This window comes from Dasypus novemcinctus, chromosome 23, assembly GCF_030445035.2.
Source record: "Dasypus novemcinctus isolate mDasNov1 chromosome 23, mDasNov1.1.hap2, whole genome shotgun sequence".
NCBI classification, from domain to species: domain Eukaryota; kingdom Metazoa; phylum Chordata; class Mammalia; order Cingulata; family Dasypodidae; genus Dasypus; species Dasypus novemcinctus.
The window spans coordinates 56,851,284-56,874,572 of NC_080695.1; the positions used below are offsets into that span (position 1 = coordinate 56,851,284).

The 23,289-nt window shown below is 52.7% G+C and overlaps 1 protein-coding gene across 5 annotated transcripts in view; it reads left to right on the forward strand.

Moving 5' to 3' along the window:
* The window catches only part of MYH11 (myosin heavy chain 11), a 125,451-nt gene that overhangs the window by 51,326 nt on the left and 50,836 nt on the right, over positions 1-23,289 (forward strand). For 3 of the 5 annotated variants that reach the window (XM_058286386.2, XM_058286385.2, XM_058286384.2), the window contains exons 5-8: positions 13,193-13,295; positions 14,814-14,834; positions 16,991-17,083; positions 20,654-20,717. In XM_058286386.2, the coding sequence (XP_058142369.1) occupies positions 13,193-13,295; positions 14,814-14,834; positions 16,991-17,083; positions 20,654-20,717 (281 nt within the window). The remainder of the gene's footprint in view (positions 1-13,192; positions 13,296-14,813; positions 14,835-16,990; positions 17,084-20,653; positions 20,718-23,289) is intronic. The other 2 variants (XM_004471878.5, XM_058286388.2) reach the window with 1 other exon arrangement.

Genomic DNA, 23,289 nt, shown 5'->3' on the forward strand with positions numbered 1-23,289 from the left:
TAGGAAGCCCCTCCACTGGGGCTAGACGAGGTTTTTCTCATCGTGAGACTGGAGTGAGGGGCTTGGGGGAAGAAAGCCACAGAGGGGGAGTGTCCTTCTTGTCCTATCACGTCAGGAGCTGCCTGGGTGTCCACATGTTGGCCTCCACCACCGGGTACGGTGGCACCTGCCAGCGTTTTCGCTGCCCTTCTATGGCGTTACGCTAAGTGAGGATCTTGGGGAGAACCCACCGTTTGCCTGTCTGGGTTATACATCTTCTAACCACGTGTGGCCTAGGACCATAGCAACCATCTCAGGCTCCACTTCTAGTCCTCTGTCCCCACACATGGCTGGACTCAGTGGCCTGGGCCGCGGCTGGGGAAGCCTGCACTTCTGCAGGTGTCGTGGGCACTTGTGAAGCAGCCGGGCCAGCCAGAGAGCTGGCAGGGAGGGACACACTTGTCCCGGGCACCTCCACTGAGGAGGCTGGAGATGCGGCTGGGTCCAAGCACACGTGTCTGCTTTGGGGTGGTGAGGGTGCTGGAGCTTTGGTGCGGCCCCCTTTGGGCGCTCAGAGGGGGCGCGAGCCATGAGCTGGGGTTGGGGAGGAGGGTCCGGGAGGCTTGAGGCACACTGCGGTGACAGAGCCTGGCTCACCCCCGGACTGCGGGCCCCCGGGGCGGCTGCGGGCAGGAAGTCCGAGGGCTGTCAGGGCCCTGCAGGAGGTGGCAGGAGACCCCCGGGGGGAGCCCGGGCAGGGAGGGAGCCAGCCCGGGGCCAGGCACTCGGGCTGTCTGCAAGCGCTCCCGGCCAAGGAAGTAAAGTGGGAGGCATTTGGGTCTGTTTTCTCTCCTAAGCCGAAGCCTGGACGACACTCCGAGGCCCTGAGCCAGGCAGCGTGAGGCCGTCCGGCTCCAGGACAGGCCATGTTTCCATTTGGAGGCGGCCAGAGGACAGGGTCAAGCCCTGCGGGGTGTGGCAGGCAGATGCAGAGGGAGGCGAGGCAGTGAGGTCGCCCCCGGAGCTGGCAGGCGGTGCAGCAAGAGCGGCAGCTAATGGCTCTCTTTAAAAAAAGTTTAAAGCAGATAAATGCATGCACGTGGTGAAAAATTAAAAACCACTAAAAAGCAAGCCTGGGAGCGGATGCAGCCCAAGTGGTTGAGCACCTGCTTCCCACATGGGAGGTCCCGGGTTTGGTTCCTAGTGCCTCCTGAAAAAAACAAAAACAAGCAAAACAAACCAACTCAGGGAAGCCGAGGTGGCACCAGCTTCACACATAGGAGGTCTCGGGTTCAGTCCCCAGCCCTCCGCACCTCAAAAAAAAAAACAACAAACCTCCCTCCAACCTAGGTGCAAAGAAGATGACTAGTTTTTTTTAATGTGTCGTTCAGGAGAACTGTGTGCAAATACAGGCATGTATATGTATATGTATATTTTTGTATTGCTGCTAAATTATAAAACACAAATAGTTGTATTCTGCCTACGCTGCTCTGCCTTTGCTTTTTCCACTTGACAGTATATCTCAGAGTACATTCTGTCTAAACATACTTAACTTCCCTCCTTGTAACGATTGTCTGAAAATGTGCTTTATTTAACCAATCCCTGTCAATGGAAACTTTGGTTGTTTCCAGATTGAAAGAAATACATACATACGCACTTGCACACACACACGTATATACATGCATATATGTATGTTTTTCATTAATCTCTAACTGAAATTTAGCACCTCCTTCAATTAACACTAGCATTATCAATATTTAGGTAAGTGATTTCTGCAGGATATCCATGCTTGACTATATTGATTTTTGTGCTGTGTTGAGTATGAGCTGGCTTGGAACATATACTATGCTGTGAAATATTTATTCAAAGATGTGTTGAAACATTTTTTTCAAACTAAAAGCAGACTAAGGTGCTGTCATGTCGCCTGAGATGCTATTTAAAATTGTGCGTAAGAAGAATTTTTATTTGAAAAGACTTGCTACCTGTGCTATGTAATACTCTACTTTTTGGATACAAAAATATATCCATAAAATGTCTAGAAAAACAACAAAGCAAACCAAAAAAGCATAGGCAACAAACCACAGTGGTATTAACAGTAAGTGGCTTTGTTTCTAGAGTTTTGCTACTACAACTTTATCTGCATGTTTCAACCTGCAAATGACCAGTTCTGAGTTAAGGGGCTAAGGAATCCTAGTGGCTATGGCCTTGAAATTGGAGCCCGATTTTTGCTTTACAAAAGTGCTTTTCCAGTTGCTGTTTCCAGCTTTCCTAGAGCGAACTCCCAAGGATGGAAGGACAGATTCAGGAAACAGATACGTACTGAAGGCCAGCGAGTTCTGGGCGGGGGCTAGGTTCCTAGTCCTGGTGGTGAACAAGATAAATGGGAATCTCAGGTGGCCACGGATGCTGCAAAGACAGAGAAGAGGCTAGTGTGATTGAAGATCTGGGAGCAGAGGTTCCCAGAGGGAGCAGCAAAGGGGAAGGCGAGGAGGTAGGGACAGGCTTGGGGTGTTCAGGAGACCAGCAGGAGGCCAGGGGCTGGGGTAGAGGGAGGAAGAGTGGGAGGTGGATGGAGGGACAGGAAGGCAGGGGCTCCACCTGGCAGGGCCTTGTGGATCACCGTCAGTAGGGTAAAGGTCCTTGGGAAATGGTTCTATTGGGCAATCAGGGAAAGCTTCTCAGAGTAGGTGACATTTGTGCTCAAGCCTGAAGTTTGAAAAGGAGGGACTAGCAGATCTGATTCTTCCGGTCTTCAAGGTAGAGAAATGAATGGAGATGGTCATGGCTTCCTGTCCCACAGTCTTGTGCAAGGTCACGAGACCTTATTTTTTGATGGAACTTGAGTGTAGCTGAGTTATGAGTCAGTGTGACCTCCTGGGGGGCCAAGTCTTTTCAATCTGGCTGAGAAATGTTTTTAAGTGGAATACAGAGCATCGAACGAAAGGAAAGCTAATTGGGCCCTGGAGTCCGTTTCAGAGCAAAACGTTCCTGTTCTAGCAGCACCCAGGGACAGGCAGGAGGTCTGTGACCCTTAGCGGCCCGGTGGAGGGGTGGGCGTCTGCGGGGAACTGGGGAACTCCCCTCAGGGGGCCGCTGACAGGCTTGCCCTGCTACCACCTTCTCAGCCTGGTCTGCAAATGGACCCGCAGAGCTTCTCCCCAGAATGGTTTTAATTCCCAAAGAAATCAGATCTTGGGGGAGGAGCCTCATTTCTCAACTCTGTATTTTGAAATAATTTTAAATGGATAGAAAAGTTAAGAGTGGTCCAGAAGACTCCCTACACCCTTCACCTCAAATCACATATGGTTCACATTCTGTCACTTTGCCTTTGTCAGGCTCTCTCTCTCTGTGTGTGTGTCTCTGTCTCTCTGTCTTACACACAGACACACAATATCACTTATTTTTTCTGAACGTTTGAGAGTAGGTCGCAGTTATGCCCTTACCATTTTAGTGCCTATTTCCTAAGAACAAGGATATCCTCTAACTTAACTCCACTTAACACAATGTTTTTATCTAATTCCTAGGTCCATCTTCCAATTTTGTCAATTGTCCTGACAATGTTCTTTTTAGCATTTTCCCCTGCAGCACAGGCTCCAAACGAGGATCATCTGCTGCATTTAGGTGTCATGTTTCTTTCGGTCTCCTTTAATCTGGAATGTTCCTCAGCCTTTCTTTGACTTTCATGACATTGACATTTTACAGCATCCAGGACAGTTATTTCCATTTGGGCTTGTCTGGTGTTGCCTCATGATTAGACTAAGGCTGTGTATTCCTGATTGGAATGCCAACAGCCCCCTAGAGATATGAATTTTGACTACCATGTCAAGGTGTTTTTCAGTTTCTCACTATATAGTTTACGTTTTTTCCCTTGCAATTAATAAGCAAACTCTGGGGAGACCCTTTGAGGCCATGTAAATATCCTGTTCCTCATCAAAATTTAACCTCTAGATTTAGCATCTATTCAGGATCCTTGCTTGAACCAGTCTCTCGATGATGGTTGCAAAAGGGTGATTTTTCCATCTCTTTCCCTCCTTCCACATTTACAGGTTTGTACTCTAATGTAAGGAAGAGTGATCCCACACACACTCTTTTCCTTCCATCCATGCATCCACCCCTCTATATGTTATCGGTATGGATTCATGGAAAACTATTTTATACAGTGCATTTAATCCATTACTCTCCTTACTTATAGTGATGCTCAAATTGTACCATATTTGGCCAGTGGAAGCCCCTTCAAGTTGTCTCCTGTTTCTTTCTGGCATGCCCCATCTTTTTAATATATATATTTTTTCTTATTTTCTGGTATAGTAAGATGTGGAGGAGCATCTTGCATTTTCCCTGCTCTAGCCCTGGTACTGGCCTTCCTTAAAGAATTCCCTTTTCCTTTTCTAGGACAGTGGTATTTAGAAACCAAGTTCTGGGCATTAAGTGTGCTCATTGCTACTGGGATGTCACTACTTCTAGGTCATTTTAAGAAAAGGAGCTGAAATAAATCATGAGCTTAAACAAGATACCTCTTTAAAAACCAAAAAGGAAATAGAGAAATGAATATCGAGCAAATAACTTAAACTAAATTTCCTTATCTATAAGGTGTTAAACCTGAATTATAACCAAAAAATGGCATAGCGAGTAAGGCCAACAGCACTAGAGCTGGGATGCCTAGTTCTCATCTTTTCCCTGCTACTTACTAGCTGCTTCACCTTGGGCAAGTTATTTTGCCTCTGTCAGCCTTACTTTCCTCATTTTGAAAAGGTAAAGATGATAATATCTCTTAGATCTCTTGTGAAGATTAAAAGAGATATGTATACCATAAATATTCAAATATTTGCTCTAATAATAATAACCTTTATTATTAATAAAACTCACATATGAGAAGTGAAACTACCACTTAATCAAGGACCTTTTATGTGCCAAACACTGTGTTGAGAGTTTTCCTATTTCTTATCCCCATGTATATCCCAAGGAAACCTGTAATGTAGGTTATAATTCCCATTTTACATGTGTAATATCAGGCATTCAGAGAGATTTAGTAACTTGCCCAAACCATGTAGGCAGCAGGGAGTAGAGCCAGACTTCAGAAGTTATGCTCTAATCTAGAAATTCTAAACCAGGAGCAATTTTGCCCCCCAGAGGGCATTTGGTCATGTTTGAGGATATTTTTGATTGTCACAGTTTAGGGGATGCACTGGTACCTAGTGGGTAGAAACCAGGGATGTTGCTAGCCATCCTACAATGCCCTGTACAGCTCCCAACAACACAGCATTATCCAGCCCCAAATGTCAATAAGGGCTGAGGTTGAGAAACCCTGCTCTAACCATTGTACTTCCCAGCTTATTGTGCCTGGCATAGAAGCAGTGGTGTAAAGCTTCATTTTTTAAATCAGTGCATTTAGGTAAAAAAATGAAAAGGGAGTTGCAGATGGCACTGATAAATTATCTGATAATCGAGAGAGGATTTAGACAATGATAAGTTTGAAACTGAATTAATGATATGTACACAGAAAACTGGCAAACAGTAAAGTAAGGTAATCATTAATTCCAGGGAACACCAAAGGTTGGGCAGGAAGGAAGAGTGGCCACAGTTGGCCCTGGGGTCCGGCGATGCACAGCGCTTGCATCATCATCCTAGGGCCAACCCGGAGTATTGATCTGGCCAGAGAAATTGTGCATGTCCAGGCTGATTCTATGAGGGAAGGGGAGAGCACTAAGTGGGAGCTGAATTCTCATCTTTCAAGTTGGGAAATCAGCATTTGATGCTTAAGACTTAAAAAATCAAGTGAACATGATGGAGCACTACTTAGACGAGTGGACGTAAATGCAAAAACAACCTGCTAAAGCAGTTGGCGTGATTGCCTAACATTTTCCAGCTTCTAGAAGCCGCTTGCATTCCTTGGCTCGCAGCCTTTTCCTCCATCTTCAAAGCCAGCAGCATTCGCATCCCCGAATCTGACTCCTCCAACCCTCTGCCTCGCTCTTAGAAGCACCCCTGTGATGACCTTGGGTTTACCAGGATAATCCCAGGCCATCGCTCAATCTCAAGAGCCTTCACTTAACCACACCTGCAAAATCCTTTTTGCCACAGAAGGTGATAATAGCCACCGGTTCTGGGGATCAGGGCATGGGCATCTCTGGGGGGCCATCACCAGCCGACCACAATCTCTCAGGACTGAAGCAGGTCCCTGAGTGAGCCTCATGCCAGGGCACCGGGCTAGAAAACTAGCGTTGCTCAACCAGTCCCTGCTGAGCGGATGAATTTGGTGTGGTGACCGAGGGGCACAGGGAAGAGCCCACTTTACTAACAGCTTCCCGGCTGTGTGACCCCACACATGTCACTGACCCTCTCTGAGCAGAGCTTTTGGAGCGGAAATGAGGGGAGGAGCCCGCCTGCGTTCAGCCCCATCACTTGTGTCACTGGTGCGTGGCAGAAAGTACCGTCCAATAGAACTTTCTGCATCGACGGCTGTTGAGCACGTGAAATGTGGCTAGTGGGACTGAGGAAGGGACTTTTAATATTATTTTGTTTTAGTTCATATAAATAGCCACCTCTGGCTAATAGTTCTTGCATTGGACAGCACAGCTCTGAACTATTTCTCAGCACCATGCACTGCTGAATCCGCTGCCTGTGTCCTAGTTCGGTCTCCACTCAACTCTTGCTTGGACCTCTGCAGTAGCCTTCTAGCTAAGCCCTGCAGCCACTTCCTCCCTACTGCCCTCTGTGACCATGCTCCTCATTCACTTACTCATGCATTCAATACATATTTATTATGAAAATACACCTAAAAATTATGTTCATTCAATTCTCGCTTTCCTGACTATATAACCAACTAGTGTTTATCCAAATGGTTCATTAATCCAAACCTGGCTTCTCTTGACCACTAATTATTTCTAAAAACTCACATCCTATAATCAATTTTAAGTCACTTTGGCTGATTGTTTTTCCTCCTCTCCCTCCCCCCATCCTGCTGTTTTTGCTGTCTATGTCCATTTCCTGATCTTCTGTGTCTCTTTCTCTTTTCATCTTCTCTTCTCGTTTTCTCCCCTAGGATTCACCAGGATTCAATCCTGGGGACCTCTGATGGGGAGAGAGGTTCCCTGTCTCTTGTGCCACCTCGGTTCCTGGTTTCTGTTGCGTCTCGCCTTGACTCTCCCCTTCGTCTCTCGTTGTGTTGTGTTATCATCTTGCTGCGTGGCTCTCCGTGTGGGCACTTGGCTCTCCACACAGGCGCTTGGCTCTCTGCACGGGCACGCCCTTTGCCAAGAGGCCCTGGGGACCAAACTTGGGTGCTCCCATATGGAAGGCAGAAGCCCAATCACTTGAGCCACATCGCTTCCCTTGGCTGATTTTTAACAATGGCCCCCCTGGTCCCCTAACGCGTGGCCCAGCACATAGCCAGCGTGCGGTAAGTAGGCGTCAGCCATTATTGTAAGGGAAATCCTTATATTTAGTGGTCAAGTGTGGATTCCAGAGCCAGACCTCCTGGGCTCGAATTTCAGCCCCCTGACCCACAAACTGAGGTTCTTGGAAATAAGTCACTTAGCTGTTCTGAGCCTCAGTTTCCCCACCTGTCGAATGGGGGTCCAAATCCCCCACTGGCTGGTTGTGAGGATTAAATAGGCTAATCCACGGGAAGGCCTGAGGTCCGTGCCGCTGCCTCGTGGGAAGCAGTGAGGGTCAGCTGTCGGGTGATGGCACCCACTCTCTGTTATCCCTCCTGCCACCCCCACGGTTTTGATTTTTTGAGAACCTGGTTCTAAAGCCCCGTTCCTCTGCCGAAATGGCTCCCCACACCCGTTGGATTCAATCTAAACTCCCTACAGGGGCCTAGAAGACAGTCCCCGACCCGGCGCCCCCTTCCTTCCCTCGTCACCAGCACGGCTCCGCTCCCTCCCGCCGCTCCAGGCTCCTCTCTCTTCCCCACGTCTGCCCAGGCTTTCCCTGCCTGGCTCTTGGGCCTTGCAGGTCCCTCTGCCTGGCATGCCGTCCCTCGTCCTTCCCAGGCCAGCTCCTGGCCGCCCTCGGGCCCAGCTCCGCCCCTGGCCCCCCCTCTGCAGCCATCCACCCCCCTCAGTCCTGGTTGTCACAGTGCCCTGGCTGTCCTTTCACAGCCGTCATCACCCCCTCGGTTTATCTTTTTTTTTTTTTTAATTCTTACTCCTTTGTATTTTTTAGAATTTTTTCACTCTTATTGCTTGTTTTTTTCCTGACTCTTTTATGGTTCCATTTCTATCTTTTAAAAAAAATTTTTTTAGGATTATTTTTTCTCCCCCCCTCCCCCCATTCCCCCCTGTTGTCGGCTCTCTGTGTCCATTCACTGTGCGTTCTTCTGTGTCTGCTTGTCTTCTCAATAGGTGCCTCTGGGAACTGATCCTGGAAACTTCTGGAGAGGGAGAGAGGCGATCATTCTCTTGTGCCACCTCGGCTCCCTCAATTTATCTTGATTTATTCTTTAACTTGGCTGTTGTCTGTCTCCCTCTCCCAGAACATAAGATTGGCGAGGGGAGAACGGTCTCCCTGTCCCCTAACACGTGGCCCAGCCCATAGCCAATGCGTGGTAAGTAGGCATCACACATTATTAAAGGGACATCCAAAAACCATTGGACTTCTCTTTGAAAATGCACCCTGTCACCTCTCCACCACATACAGCATGATTCTTTTTAATATTTATTTTGGCCATTGTTAAAATCAGCCCAAGTGACTTAAAATTGTAGGGTGTGAGTTTTTAGAAATAATTAGAGGTCAAGAGGTTTGGATGAATGAACCATTTGGATGAACTCTAGTTGGTTGGTTATATAGTCAGAAAACTGAGAACTGAAAAAACGTAATTTTTAGGTCGGAGTTGTTTTTGCCCGGCATATGGTTCATCCAGTGTGAACCAGTTGGAGGCCTTGGGTGATGGGAGAGACCCCCATTGAAAAAGAGCCGTGTGTGTCCAAGGGAGTGGATTAAGGGAGCTGGAGGGTGGTGGGAGAAGAGATGGGAAAGGGCAGGTGGGACCTTCTAGGCCCGGGGAGGATCTTGGATTTTAATCTAAGGAGGATGGGAACAGCACTGGAGGAAGTAAGCAAGCCACTGCAAACTCACACCAGGGGACAAATCCGGCCCCTGTCAATTTTTATAAATAAAGTTTTATTGGAACATAGCCATGCCCACTTGTTTACACATAGTCTTTGGCTGCTGTCGTGCTACAACAGCAGAGGGAGGTAGTTACAATAGAGAACTCCAAATAACCTACAAAGCCTAAAATATTTACTGTCTGGCTCCTTACAGAAACTGTTTGCTGACTTCTGGCTTAAGCAGTGGAAAACCGTGGTGTGATTTACAATTTAATCATAGTCTGAGTGTCAAAGCTCATAAAGCAAATAAAATGTAGAACATTGGGAGAGACATGGTTATAGCTTTCTGTGTCCCTGGCTTTGTTCTAAGAATTTGAAATGTATTTACTCTTTTAAACCTCGTCATAAGCACACAGTGTAGGTGCTTTTATTATGCCTATTTTACAGATAAGGAAACTGAGGCACAGAGTAGTTAAATGACTTGCCCAAAGTCACATGGGTAACTGGCAGAGCCAGGATTTGAACTGAGGCAGCCTGGCGTTGGAGCTCAGTGTGCTATTCTGCCACTTGGTGCTGTAGAGGAGGAAGGCATTGCTTCTGTCTTGGGGAGCCAGGATCAGTCTTTGGAATCGAGGCAGTACTTACCAGGGCTTTGCAGGGTATGTAGGAGTTGGATAGTACCAATGTCAGGGAACCTTGCCAGCTAGAAGCAGGGACTGAGCGGCTCTAAGGTTCAGATCCAGTTTAAATTCCCTACCAAGAGCAGACCATCGGCTAAAGTCCACTTGGAAATGGTGTTCATTCCCGGGGACAGGACTCAGTGCAAAATGAAAATGAGGGACCCCTTATTCAAAAATTATTTAGAATTTCAAGATGGCAAAGCATTAGACCGAGCACTGAGCCCTTCTCAGCACAGGGCCCTCTGCAGCTGCGCAGCTCACATGCCTGGGAAGCTGGCCCCGCTGGGGGCCGAGGGCTTAAGTAGTCGTGGGGTGGCTCTGCCCAGCCACTGGGGCTCCTGATTAAACGGCCTTGGCAGTGGCCACTTACAGGGCCAAGAGGCCGCACATGGCCACGGGTCCAGGGCCACAGTGGAGGGAGCTGGCACCGAGTTCCCTAGGAAACAGGACAGGGATTTAGGAGGCTCAGACCCCAGAAGGCGTCTAGCCCCAGAGTTCAGGTATCAGCACAGCAAGGAGATGAAGGTTTTCTTAGCAACCCGAGCACATCCATCTTCAGATGCTCAGTGTTTTCTTCGGCAAAACCTCCCAGGGCCATTTATTTGTTTTTAAACTCTTAGACTTTCTAGTTAAGAGAAGTTTACAAAACATTCGTTTGTTTTTATCAATAAAGCTTGGAAACTTGGTTGAGCCAAGTACTGCACCTGGGGAAAAGCAGCTTCCCCAAGTTTATATCTCCCTTCCCCTCCCTGGCCAAGTAGAAGTCTCAGGCAGGTCACGCCAAAGTCTTTGCTGTAAAAGGGAGGAGCAGGAGAGGCTGCCGGCCACCGCGGAAAAGGGAAGAGGCATGGCGGGAAAGGAGAGGTGGGCTTAGAGACCCAGGCGCCCTGCTGCGTCGGCGTGGCGAGCGGGTTCTCTGCGTGCCCTTCTCAGGCCCTTGCTGGTGCCGTGGCTCCGAATGGTCCAAGACCAGCCGCGCGGGTGTTTCCCACACTCAGAACGTTCTCGCCTTCCCTTGCTCTGATGAGCACCCGCCCCTTCCGTCTGTGGTGATAGCTGTCAAATGTTAGGACATTGGCTTGATGCATGTCATTCCTACTCTGGGGTAAACGACCGAGTGTCTTGGTTCGTTGGGGCCTGGTTACATTTTTGAAGACTTGGTAAAGAAGGCAAAGCGCTCCCATAATATGTGGAGGAACTCTTTCAGGGAGTGGGGTGGACAGTCAGTCTGTCTTTCCTGCTCAGGTTCTCCAGGGAAACACAGTCGACAGGATATGTGTGCAGGCTGCAAGCTGGGAACCCCAGTGCAGGCTCTGATGAATTCCCCAAGAGAATTGACTGGCTGAAGCAGAGAGCGTTTTCTTCCGGACTGCTGAAATCCTCAAGGCTCCCTCTGAGGCCTCAGCCGGCTGGATGTGACTTCCCTCATTGCTGAGGAATCTCCTTTGTTGATCGGAGGGTGCAGGCAGCCGTGGAGGCCATCAGCTGGCTAATGACTTAAATCCATCTATGAAACCCCCTCACGGTAGCAATCAGGCCAGGGCTTGCTTGACCAAACAAGTGGATACCTCCTCCCAGTCCAGGGGATGCAGGGACGACACCATCACACCCAGACTCCATCCTCTCCTCTCACCTAGCAGTGTAAAAGGGAGTGGGCAGAACAGGGGCTCTGGAACCAAAGGGACTCGTGTTCAAATCCTGCTCCTTCTCCACTTCCTGTCTCTTGGGCCTGGCTCAATTTACTTCAACTTCTCTGAACCTCATTTCTCCAAGGGGTGATAGGGATAATAAATAACTCCATTAGGTTGTTGGGAAGAAGAGATGAAAAATTTTTGGTCTAATGCCTAGTGCTGAGTGGGCCTTTAACAAAAATCAATTCCTTTCCCCCTTCCCTTCCTCCACCCTTAGAAAGGAGGTGTCTAGAGGGCAAGAGCTGTGTCATGAGATGCACTTGGTGAAATGTAGTAGAAAGAGTCCTGAGAGCATTGGAATCTGAGACCTGGCTTTCAATTCTGACTCTATCCTCCTTGCTGTGTGACATAGGGCGGGTTGCTTTCTCACTCTGGGCAAGAGTAATAATGTGGAGGTGGTAAGTTGGAATTGGGGGTGGGGTGGGGAGAGGAGAAGGAAATAGTGCATGTGAAACAATGAACAGAGGACCTGTACTCTTCCCCCAAAAGTCAATTCCCTCTTTGAGATAAAATGCAAATATCATTGTTTGGCCTTAGTTTTCTCTTTCAGGAAAACAGGGATACTGCTTTCATGGTACCCATTTCCCAAACTGCCTCTGAGGCCACATGAAACAATGCAGCCGAGGATGTCCACTGGCAAAGGACAGCTCTCCTGCCAGCAGTGCAGACATTTTATCACACCCAGTGATCAGGCACCTCATTTCTCAACTGTGGGACTCAGGATTGGCGCCAGCAACTCAGGGCACATGTTTCTTTTCTTTTCTTTTTTGACCTTGAGCAAAGTTATTAACAGGCCATGGCAGAGAAAATGAATTTCTTTACTTCCTAATTAGGAAGAAGAGCAGAGAGCGCACTCAAACTGGTGGCACTCGTTCAGCCCAGAGAACCTTGAGCCAGCCTCGGGCGGGGGGGGGGGGACAAGTTCTTTTCCAGATTGAAAAAAAATAAAATCCTATCTCTTGCAGCCCAGAATCTTGAGGGAGGTTGAGAAATGATAAGAGTTTAGGCAAAGAGAGGGGAGGAAGAAGGAGGCGAGGACGAGAAGGGAGGATTTTAGGATTGAAGTTCTGTCCTTCCCTTGGACTTGGAGTGTGGGGAGCTAGAGGCAGAGGCTGAAGACTTGGATGATCTCTGGTGGCCTAAGGAGACAGCTGGCTCAAAAGGCCATGGTATAAAAAACATACATTCTAGGAGTTCTCCTTTGAGAAGACAAACAATGCCCTGCTGATCTAAACCTATCAGCCATTTACACCTGAGCATAAATTACTCCAGCCTGCCTTACCCTTTGCTACCTGGCTGAGATCATTAGGCAGCCACCTGACATTCAGGGTGGGATTCCCCGGTGGGCAATGGGGCTAGCAGCGGCCTTGTGGCTGATGGGATAGTCGGTTCTTTTTTCCCTAAGGAGTGGTACTTAAGTCCTTCCTTGAAGGCTACCTCCTGCCTGGTCTTTCCATCTCCACCAATGCAAATGATGTCTTAATAAACCTTACAAATAAGCATGGGTTTGGATCATAGTAGGAAGACTCAGGTTTTCTCTTTCACTCTTCGTCCGAATCCTATCCCACTTCCTCTCGGGAAGGGCAGGTTGAGTGCTAGACCTGGGTTTCGGGTCCAGCTCAGCCCTCTCAGCAGTGTGACCTTCACTTCCTCAGTTTCCCCATCCTGGAAAGGGCAGTGATGATAATTTCCATCGTCTTCACTCATGGAGCTGCAGGGCGCTATCCATAGAACACCTGCGCAGGGTTCCTTCCGGTGGGTTCTGGATCATTCTCCCTGTGTCTTTCAGAGGCGAGTCTGGAGCCGGGAAGACAGAAAACACCAAGAAAGTCATCCAGTACCTGGCCGTGGTGGCTTCCTCCCACAAGGGCAAGAAGGACACGAGCATCACGGTGAGTGGCGGCTCCCGCCCGGCCGACAGGGCTGCCCGCTGCGGCCCGACGTCCGGCGGAGCGTCGGCGAGGGGCCCGGGGGCTGGCGGGGGCCTTTCAGGACAGGCCACGTGCTTAGCTGTCCCCCGCCCCGGCGCCCCACAAGTGGGGTCGTCCTTCACGGGTGTCGGCTCAGTGGGGGCTGGGCAGGTCCTTGCTCAGCAGGGGACAGGACCCTGGAGGGGCACGTGGAGGAGGATGGGGAGAAGCCCTCTTCCAGCAGGTGGAGGCTGCCTTGCTTTACATCAGGGCTTCTCAGTCGTGTCCCTGCTGACATTTCGTACCAGAGAATTCTTCATCAAGACATTTACAGCAGCCCTGGCCTCTACCCAGGAAATGTCAAGAGCACAAGGCTTGACGACCCCAAGTGGCTCAGACAAGGACAATTGCCCCTGGGGGGGTGGGGCTGAAATGAGCCCAGTAGAGAACCAGTGCCCTGAATGACTCTCCATCAGCTCACCAGGGCACTCTCTCCTCTCTGGGGTCACTCACTCCTCCGCATGTCGGGGACGGGGGTGTTGGAGTCACTCAACGCCAGACCTTTCGGTAACTATCGATTAAGCCCTGACTGTGTACCAGGCACGGCTAGGAAGGGGATTCCGGCGATGAGGTGCCACCAGGTCTCTTGGCTGAGCTTCCAGAGAGACGGTCGTCAGAGGGTCACGCAAATAAACAATGACAAACCATGACCAGGCAAAGGAGGAGCAGGCTTCTAGAGCCATCCCCTCTTGGGTCTTTCTCTTCTTCCTTCTCCATCTTGTCCCCGGTTCATGGGTCCTGGAGGAGGGGACAAGCAATGAGGCTGCTTGAAGGATATGCCAGCGCCCCAGTCCGGCTCGGGGTGGGAAGGTGCTAGAATGGGGGCCTGGAGGTGGCTTGGGGTTGTCTGCCATCTGGGCTTGCTTCAGGCCCTCGAAGGAGACTGCGCAGAGCTGAGCTGGCCTGGAGGCCATCGGAGATCGGGGCAGGTGCCTGTTGTAGCTTTCGGGAATTTTCTTGCCTCAAACCCAAGGTCGTAACTGCCTCTGGCTAGTTTCTAGCCACACCATGTGGGAACCAACGGCCCCAAAGTCCTGTGTCCGTACAATCCCGCCTTCACTACCTTTCCTCGCCCCCGGTAGAGTGAAAGTAAGAAATGCTACTTACCAATAACGACGAGGCTGATTGGGGCCCACTATTTGTCAGGCGCATCTTCCTCTGCAGATGTAAACTCCCCTCAGCCGCTATCTCTTGGATAAGGGTTTTAAGGAGCCAGCCTGGCCCCGGCCAGTGCGAAAACCTTTGAAACGTCTGGGCCTCTGGGAAGTAAGGAAAGGGAGAGGGCTGAACAGCAAGGAAGCAGAAGAAAGGACAGGAAGACGTGGCGGATGGAGGCTGTCTGGGGGTGGGGTGGGGGGTGAAGTGTGCTCCCCAGCCCCCAATGCACGTGTGATGGCAATAACACTGACGTTTGTTTTGTACCGTGTCGTTCAACCACAGCAAGGCCCATCTTTTGCCTACGTGAGTAACTGAGGGTGTTTTCTCGGTGTGTGCGGGAGGCATGGAGTGCCCTTTAGAACTGCATGATCCTCTTGCAACCACGGAGTCCCGTAGCCGGTGGTAGAAGGGGTAGGCCCCGAGGTCCACGACTGAAATCAAGCAACGCACCAAAGTCCTGTCCCGCGGGGGTCTGCGGCCGTGGCGGGGGTGGGGGCAGGGTGCACTCGCCACCCGCGGGACTTCCGTGGGTATCTCCAGTGTTGCCTCCCAGCTGGGAAAGGATTTCCCCAGCTCAGAAGGAGTCCCCGCCCCCACCCCCCCGGAGTGTCCCCCGCCACCCCTGTCCCCGCGTGGAACGACCTGCAGACGTCCCTCCCGGCCGGTTGGGTGCTGTAGGACTGCCAGGCCCCGTGCTGCCCTGGCTTGACTGACAGTCAGTCGATGCATGGCTGTGGCCCCTCCTCCCCCCACCGTCCCTAAACTCCACCCCCGGTCCCCTCCGTGCACCAGTGTGTCTTCGTGCATGCGTGTGCAGTGCGTGTCTGTCTTCTGCATGCTGGTTGCTTGACTCAAGACCCCAGAAACAGAAGTCTTGGGGTTGGCGACGCACAAGCTTTGGTGGCGCGGTAAGGCCCCAGCTGCACGACGCTGAGCCAGGTCCTGCTGAATCTGTGATGCAGAGCTTGGGGGACCAGCTGATGGGACCTAGCTCTTTTGAGACCCTCCAGGATCTCCCAGGGCTCCCAGAAGGATCACACTCAATCCATCTTAGTTAGACCCTGGGGGGCAGTGTCTTGTATCAGAAGGAGCAGCAGGATTCTTGTTGGGGATCTGCTCCTATGTGACCTCAATCGAGTCACTTAACTTCTCTGGGCCATAGGTTTGTCATCCATGAAATGAAGATTTTGGACCAGGTCCCTTCTAACTTTTTAATGTCATGTTTAGTGCTCTCCCAAGGAGGACCTTTTGGCCCCACCAGCTGGAATTTCATTCTAGAAAGGGAACATTTTTTAGGGGACTCCAGGTTTATGTGGATGGAAGTGATTGATTCCTTTCATCTTCTGCCCCTGAGGAAAGCTCGTGGCTCTCATAAATCTCCACAAGTCCCCGTTTCAGGGATTCCAGCTGAGGCTGGGATTTTCATGGAGATGACGCTTTCACGTCATCTTTCTTTGGGAGCTGCAAAGGAGGAGGAAGCATGTACAAATGAAAAACATAAACAGTAGCCTCCTGGTTTGCCCCTTTGGGGAAAGCCCCCCTGGGATGTCCTCCTGCTGTGGAGAGAGCAAGGAGAGAGCTGGGCCCTCCCTTTCCCCCCCTAGACCCCTTCCCAGCTTCTGCCTGGACAAAAAGAAAGGGGGAGGTGGCGGAAGCACAAGGAGAGCCCCTCCCCGCCCCCAGCGCTTCCCCAGGAGGCTGGGAGGACGAGCTTGGACACGGGGCCTCTGGGCTAGCCTGCAGCCGCCATGTTTGGGAGTTGGGCAAAAAGCTCATTGGCTGTCCCGGCATGACTTACCCTTACCTCGTTGGCCCCTTCCTGCCATGATTAATCACGTGACCGCATTTGTGCATAAGCGCCCCTGCCGCGGGGCCAGTGGGCTGTGTACCCTCTCATTCGCGTTTAACCCAATGAATGGAGCTCAGACTACCTGCTTTGAAGCTTTGTTCTGCAGGCTTCCCAATGGGTTTTGTGCATTCCTTACTTGCCCGTCATAGGAGATTTCCGAAGACCAATCCTGAGAAAGGAAAAATGCCACCTTTGAAAGATTGCCCTGAAACAATCAGCAGGAGGATTGTGGTCGTTTTGCTTGCAGAAGGCTGCTTGTTAAAAATGAGCAGCAGCAGCAGCCATGTACAGTAGGATAGGGTGGGCACTGCACAAATCCATGGGGCATCATTTGCCATGATGGAAATGGCATCCCTGGCCTACAGTGTGGTGTGATATTGGAAAAAGCAGCCTTCGTGGGGAACAGACGTCCTATTGGAGAGCTTGGCCAGGGCCCTTCTGAAATCCTCGAGCAAATTCGAACATTGGCGTCAGGCTTTCAGAGGGGTGGGAGGTCGGATAGGAGAGAAACTGCAGGCAAAGGGCAGAGTCTCGTGATGACGTCTGTCTGGGGTAAAACTGCCAGGGCGCGAGTTGCTTTCTCCAATAACTCGATGTGGATGGATTTTAGGGGGAGCTGGAAAAGCAGCTTCTTCAAGCAAACCCGATTCTGGAGGCTTTTGGCAACGCCAAAACGGTCAAGAACGACAACTCCTCACGATTTGTAAGTAGCGAAGTCATGTAGGTTCTCTGGCTAAGACTCAGCAACTTGGTGTCAGCAAATGTGGAGTGTGTCTGTGCGGGGGAGTCTGAGCCCAGGTGTGTGTCCCGTGGTGTGTGTCTCCTGACCTTGGAGCCTGGGTGTGTGTCCCATGGTGTTTGTCCTGACCTTCACACCTGGGGTGTGTGTCCCGTGGTGTGTGTCCTGACCTTCCAGCCTGGGTGTGTGTCCCGTGGTGTGCGCCTCCTGACCTTCACACCTGGGTGTGTGTCCTGTGGTGTGTGCCTCCTGACCTTCACACCTGGGGTGTGTGTCCCGTGGTGTGCGCCTCCTGACCTTCACACCTGGGGTGTGTGTCCCGTGGTGTGCGCCTCCTGACCCTCCAGCCTGGGTGTGTGTCCCGTGGTGTGTGCCTCCTGACCTTCTAGCCTGGGTGTGTGTCCCGTGGTGTGCCCCCTGATCCTCCAGCCTGGGTGTGTGTCCCGTGGTGTGCCCCCCCTGACCTTCCAGCCTGGGTGTGTGTCCCGTGGTGTGCCCCCTGACCTTCCAGCCTGGGTGTGTGTCCTGTGGTGTGCCCCCCCTGACCTTCCAGCCTGGGTGTGTGTCCCGTGGTGTGCCCCCCCTGACCTTCCAGCCTGGGTGTGTGTCCCGTGGTGTGCCCCCTGACCTTCCAGCCTGGGTGTGTGTCCTGTGGTGTGCCCCCCCTGACCTTCCAGCCTGGGTGTGTGTCCTGTGGTATGCCCCCCTGACCTTCCAGCCTGGGTGTGTGTCCCGTGGTGTGCCCCCTGACCCTCCAGCCTGGGTGTGTGTCCCGTGGTGTGCCCCCCCTGACCTTCCAGCCTGGGTGTGTGTCCCGTGGTGTGTGTCTCCTGACCCTCCAGCCTGGGTGTGTGCCCCGTGGTGTGCGCCCCCTGACCTTCCAGCCTGGGTGTGTGCCCCGTGGTGTGTGCCCCCTGACCTTCCAGCCTGGGTGTGTGTCCCATGGTGTGTGTCTCCTGACCCTCCAGCCTGGGTGTGTGCCCCGTGGTGTGCGCCCCCTGACCTTCCAGCCTGGGTGTGTGTCCCATGGTGTGCGCCTCCTGACCTTCACACCTGGGTGTGTGTCCCGTGGTGTGTGTCCTGATCTTCCATCCTGGGTGTGTGTCCCGTGGTGTGCACCTCCTGACCTTGGCGTCTGCGGAGGCTCTGGCCACTCCTTCACATATTCATTGGTTCCCTCTCACGGGGCAAATATTCCCCGAGCCTCTGTGGAGACTGAGCCCCTGTTAGGTGTTTGGCCTTCGTAATTCCTTCAGTACATACTTGTTGAGCACCTAGTGGAAGCTGGACACGTACAGGCGATACTCATTCCGGTAGTCACAAGATTCTAATTTAGCAACTGCTTTAAACCAGGCATATGCTTCCTTCAACTGATATGTAGTAAGTGCTTACTGTATACAATCATCCTGGTAAGCATTTTTACATAGACCATTCTTTTCAGTGTTTTTTTCCCGTCATTTGCTCTTTTAATTTTTATTATACACCTCCCGTGAGCCAGACACTGACCTAGGCTCCGAGGGTCAGCGGGGAGCGAATCGGATGTGGCTTCAGCCTTGACGAAGCTCGTGGTCTAGCTGGGAAGCGGGGCTTTGCCCGAGGCAGGCGCACCAGCTGCCCACGCTGCTTCCCCAGGCGCCAGGGCCCCCCTGTCTCGCTGAGCCCAGTGGGGGTGGGAGAAAGCAGGACACGTAGACAGAAACGGTTTCATTGTGCCCAGGAAGTGGTGACAGAAAGGGGAGTCAGGCGGAGTTTCCTGAGAAAACTGCTGAGACAAGACTGTGGTGGAGAGGGGGCCTCTGCTACCTGGTGGGTGCCCCCGAATGGCCCCTGGGGAAAAGCCCCTGCTCTGTCCTTTGAGGAGCACCGGGTCCCGCACATTCACGCGGCGGTTCTCAGCCCTGTTTCACCCCGTTGCATTTTTTATGACAAATAATTATGTAATGTCCTCTTTCTTGCCCTGAAATTAATGCCCTAGGTCACATGACCCACTACAAACAGGTTAAACACAAATTGGCATAAGGCCTTAACTGTAGTATGAAGAAGAAATAAAGTAAAATAATTCATCATAAAAATAACATGCATTTCAACATATCCGTGCCCGGGTCAGATTGTGCCAGAAGCCACCGTGCAGTAGTCAGGCAGTGGCATCTGTGCCCAGACCACGGCTACACCAGCTCCCAAAGCCCCGATACGAGGGGGAGTGGGTATTGGCTGGTGACCGAGTCGCCTAGAGTGACTTCCCCATTAGGACAGCGTTTTCCAAAATGATGAGTGACTCTTGGTAAAGCTCTGAGCCCCAGAACACTCTCCTCTGGGGTTACCCGGATGACCTGTTTTAGTACTAGGATAACGTTAAAGAAAGTTCTTTGTGCGTTTGTCTAAAGTGAGTTGGGTTCTAGACTCAGCTAATTACGAACAAGTTTTTCACCTACATGAGTGTGGGGGGGTCGGAAGGCCACGTGGGCAGTGGGCAGTGCAGGGTTGTGGGGGCTCTCCTGCTCGTGTGGGACTCCTGGCATCCTTGGCCCCTGTCTGCTGAGGGCCACTAGCCCCCGCCGTTGGGCGACAACTGAAACTGTCGTTCCCCCAGATTCCCACGATCCCGCAGTGGACGGTGGCCCTTGTGCTGACACTCACTGCACTTCCGTGCTGCCATCTCTTGTGAAGTTTCTAGAAGGTCGTGAGTGACAGCAAATTCAAGATTAGCTCTGAACACGTCCTCTACTCCCTGGTGTCCCGTGCCCTCTTGTGGGGGGGGGTGGCGATGGCATCCAGGGCCAGCAGGCTCTCCGTTGCAGTAGCAGCGATCGTGGGTGTCGCCAATCCCGCTGATGGCGAAAGTTGGAGGGTTTTGCCGAGGCCCGAGCAAGCCTAGGGGCCTGGGTCCCCACGAGTGAGTGCCTCCTGTCACCGACGTCATGGTGGGGGAAAGGATGCCAGAGCTCGGTCAGCTGCTGAGAAAGGAGGGAAAGGGCAGGTGCTGCCGGAGAACCTGACCTTGGTTTGGCGGTCAGCGGCGGCAGAGGCCGTCCTCTCCAGCGGACGTACCCGAGGCCGCCAGGCTGCCCTCAGAGCCCGCCGCGCGGCTCCCTGCGCTGCCGCTCACCTTCCCCGAAGAGGGGGCGTAGCTGGCAGGTGGACGCGCGTGAGCCCGACGGATGGGGGTGCCCTCCAGGCACCTGGGTGACGAGAAGCATTCCTCTGCTTAGATGCTACCTCTTAGGAGCCTCGCCCCTGGGGGCCAGCCACTCTCCCCTCTCCCCATCCCGCCTTTAAAACGGGGCTAGCCGGGACCCGGGGTCGTTGCGAGAGCCCGCCGCCTAGCAGTGGCCTTGGTGGAGGCGTTTTGTAGGTCGCTCTGTCTCCGTGACGCCTGGAGAGCCTCGCTCCGCCGACGCTGGCGTCTTCTGGCTAGCTGGCCTGGGACGCCCCGAGGGTTTGCAGGACCCTCTTGCACGTCTGCACGCCCCCCGACGCCCCCCCCCGCCACGGGCTGCGGCCAGCAGACCCCGAGCCCCGCTTTCTGGTTGGCAGGGCAAGTTCATCCGCATCAACTTCGACGTCACCGGCTACATCGTGGGCGCCAACATCGAGACGTGTATCCTTTGGCTTAGTCTGGGCCAGGTGGGACCCTGCCCCCCGCAGACCTCCTTCCCAGAGCCTGGGAGGGGGAGCAGGAAAGGCGAGTGACTCTGGCCAGAGCCTCGCCCAGAACAGATCTCCCCTGGGGTTGCCTCCCCTTCACGGCAGGCGCTGCAGAGTGCAGCTGCGTAGACGGGGGGGCTCTGACTTTGAATCCCACAGAGCCTGAGTTTGACGCTGGGTTGATCTCTGGGGCTGATGACTCAACCTGTCTGTGCCTCAGTTACCTCCTCAGTGAAATGGGAGTGGGGACAGAGCTGGCCTCGTGGGGTTCTTGTGAGGATGAACCTGATTAACTCACAGGAAGCTCTTGGAACCGTGCCAGGGCTGGTAAAGGACCGTCCCACGGCCTCCGTCCCTGGACGGGGCTTCCTTCCGGAGCCAGGGTCCCCGGTGAAATGCAGGACCGTGTCCTTTGAGAGTTGGTTTGTGGCCAGAGGCACCTACAGACGAGGAATCGGTGAAAACACCCTTTCCCTGAGGGGTGCGGGTGCTGCAAAGCACACGGAGAGCATCACTTCCGAGAATCTGGATGGAGGCGGAGCGGAGTCAGAAAAGTCTGGACTCAGGGACCAGGTCTAGCAGCACTGCAGGCTCCCCTTAGGCTCAAGGGTGCCACGTTTTCACAGGCACTTGTGGAGCGTTTGGTGGGATCCAGGGGTGTTGCAGTTGCACGTGGGTGCCCTGGGTAAGAGGGAGTCCTTGATAAGTGGGTGGACTGTGGAATCGCACGGGTTCGAGTGCAGTTCTCAGACATGCCGTATTAGCTGTGAGTCTTGGGGCAAGTCACTTAACCTCTCTGAGCCTCGGTTCTGTAACACCGCGTCACATTGCCGTGGTGCTTGGCCCAAACGAAGCATCTGACACGTGGTGGCACGGTGCCGTTGTTGTCCACCTTCGTCGTTTTCCATTTTAACCCACCAGCATTTTTTCCTTAGAAAATCTACATTTGTCCCATGATTTTGAGAAATGGATATGCATCGAGAGAGGCACCCGCAGCACACGGGGTCTTCGTGGCCTCAGGTTCCAGCCAGCTCTACTGGGCCGTGCGGGAAGGGGGCCACCCTGATGGCTGCGCAGGGGCCTGGGGCCTGAGGGAGCTCTTCTGGGGCCCCGGGACGCTGGGTTGGATGGGATTTGCCCCCCTGCTCTGCCATGGAGCGCTGTGGAGATAAGTTTCTCCCCCTCCTGTCACCATACAAGCCCCCTACCCCTCATCTGCAATTCCGAAATCCAGAAACCTCTGAAAATTTAAACTCCTCTGGTGACAAAACCTGTCCTGAACCAACCAGAGGCTGTTTAGAGTCTCTCCCGTAGGAGAGTGTTTATGTTTTGGTGCCGCAGTGTTGTAGGATACTTCTTATATATGCACCACAGTCTGTACAAGATCTGGAAACTTCGGAAGCTCCACTGGCCCCAGGGCTGGGAAGAGAGACTGGGGGACTGTTAGGGTTTTCACCATCGCTCAGCTCTGTGAAGGGCTCGTGGTGTGGGGGCACCCCCTCCTTTAGCCGAGGCCCCAGCTCTGGGAAGTGGGGATGGTGTCCCTTTGGGGTGACTCCAGCCACGCCCTGAGCCCCTGTGCGGTTGCAACGAGCGAAGGCTGGGGGTGGGTGGGCAGGGTCCTGGGAGGCGGCCCAGCCCTCCAGAATCGTGGGAGTTTAGGCTGCAGGAACCGCTTCCTGTTTGCTCTGGGGGAGGCAGGCCCCCAGCTGGAGACTGGGGGCCCTCTGCCTGGTCGAGATGCCCCATCCTGGGGCTGCATGGCCAGTCCCCCGGGGGGGATCCCTGTCCCCCGGCTGGGAGGGCTGCTGGGCCTCTGCTCAGTCCACAGCCAGGGCCGCGTGCCCTTGGGCCCACACACCTACTTCTAAGCTGCTCACTTCCCATGCTTACGGCAAGCCTCGTCCTTCCCAGGGCAGCACTCCTTAGTTTAATCAGTCCCTCCTGTCAGAGCTGCCTTTGGGAACAGGGAGCCTGAGGGCCTGTGGGTTTTCCTTTAACCAGAGAGGTTAGGCGGCTGGGCCAAGGTCGCTCAGCAAACCCAGGTCTCCTGAAGCCCAGCCTCTTGGCCGTGGTGTTTTTGGCTACTACAGAGCCTTGGCTATGCCACTTCCTAGCTGTGTGGTGTCGGGAAGTGACTTCACCACTGCCGGCCTCGGTTTCCCTGTCTTGAAAATATGGATAGTATCTGCCCTGACTTTCTAAAGTACTTTGTGAGGCTTAAATGAGACAGTGCACGTCAGGCGCTTAGCACTGGGAGTAATAAATGGTGGCGGATAGAAGGATTTTACCCCGTCACTTTAAGGACAGCTCCTTTAGAAGAGGAGTTGGTGCTGGTGCCGAGCCCCCCATGGCCCTTCAGGCTGGGTCTTCTTACCCTCTCTGTTCAGGCGTTTCCTGGCTTCTCTGTTCCCCATGGTTCTTTCTGGGCCTGGGGCCGACAGCAGCCCCCAGAGGCCCCATGTGTCCTCAGGGGCAATGGCAAAGTTAAAGAGGTGGCCCAGGCCTGGGCCAAAACCGGGTGA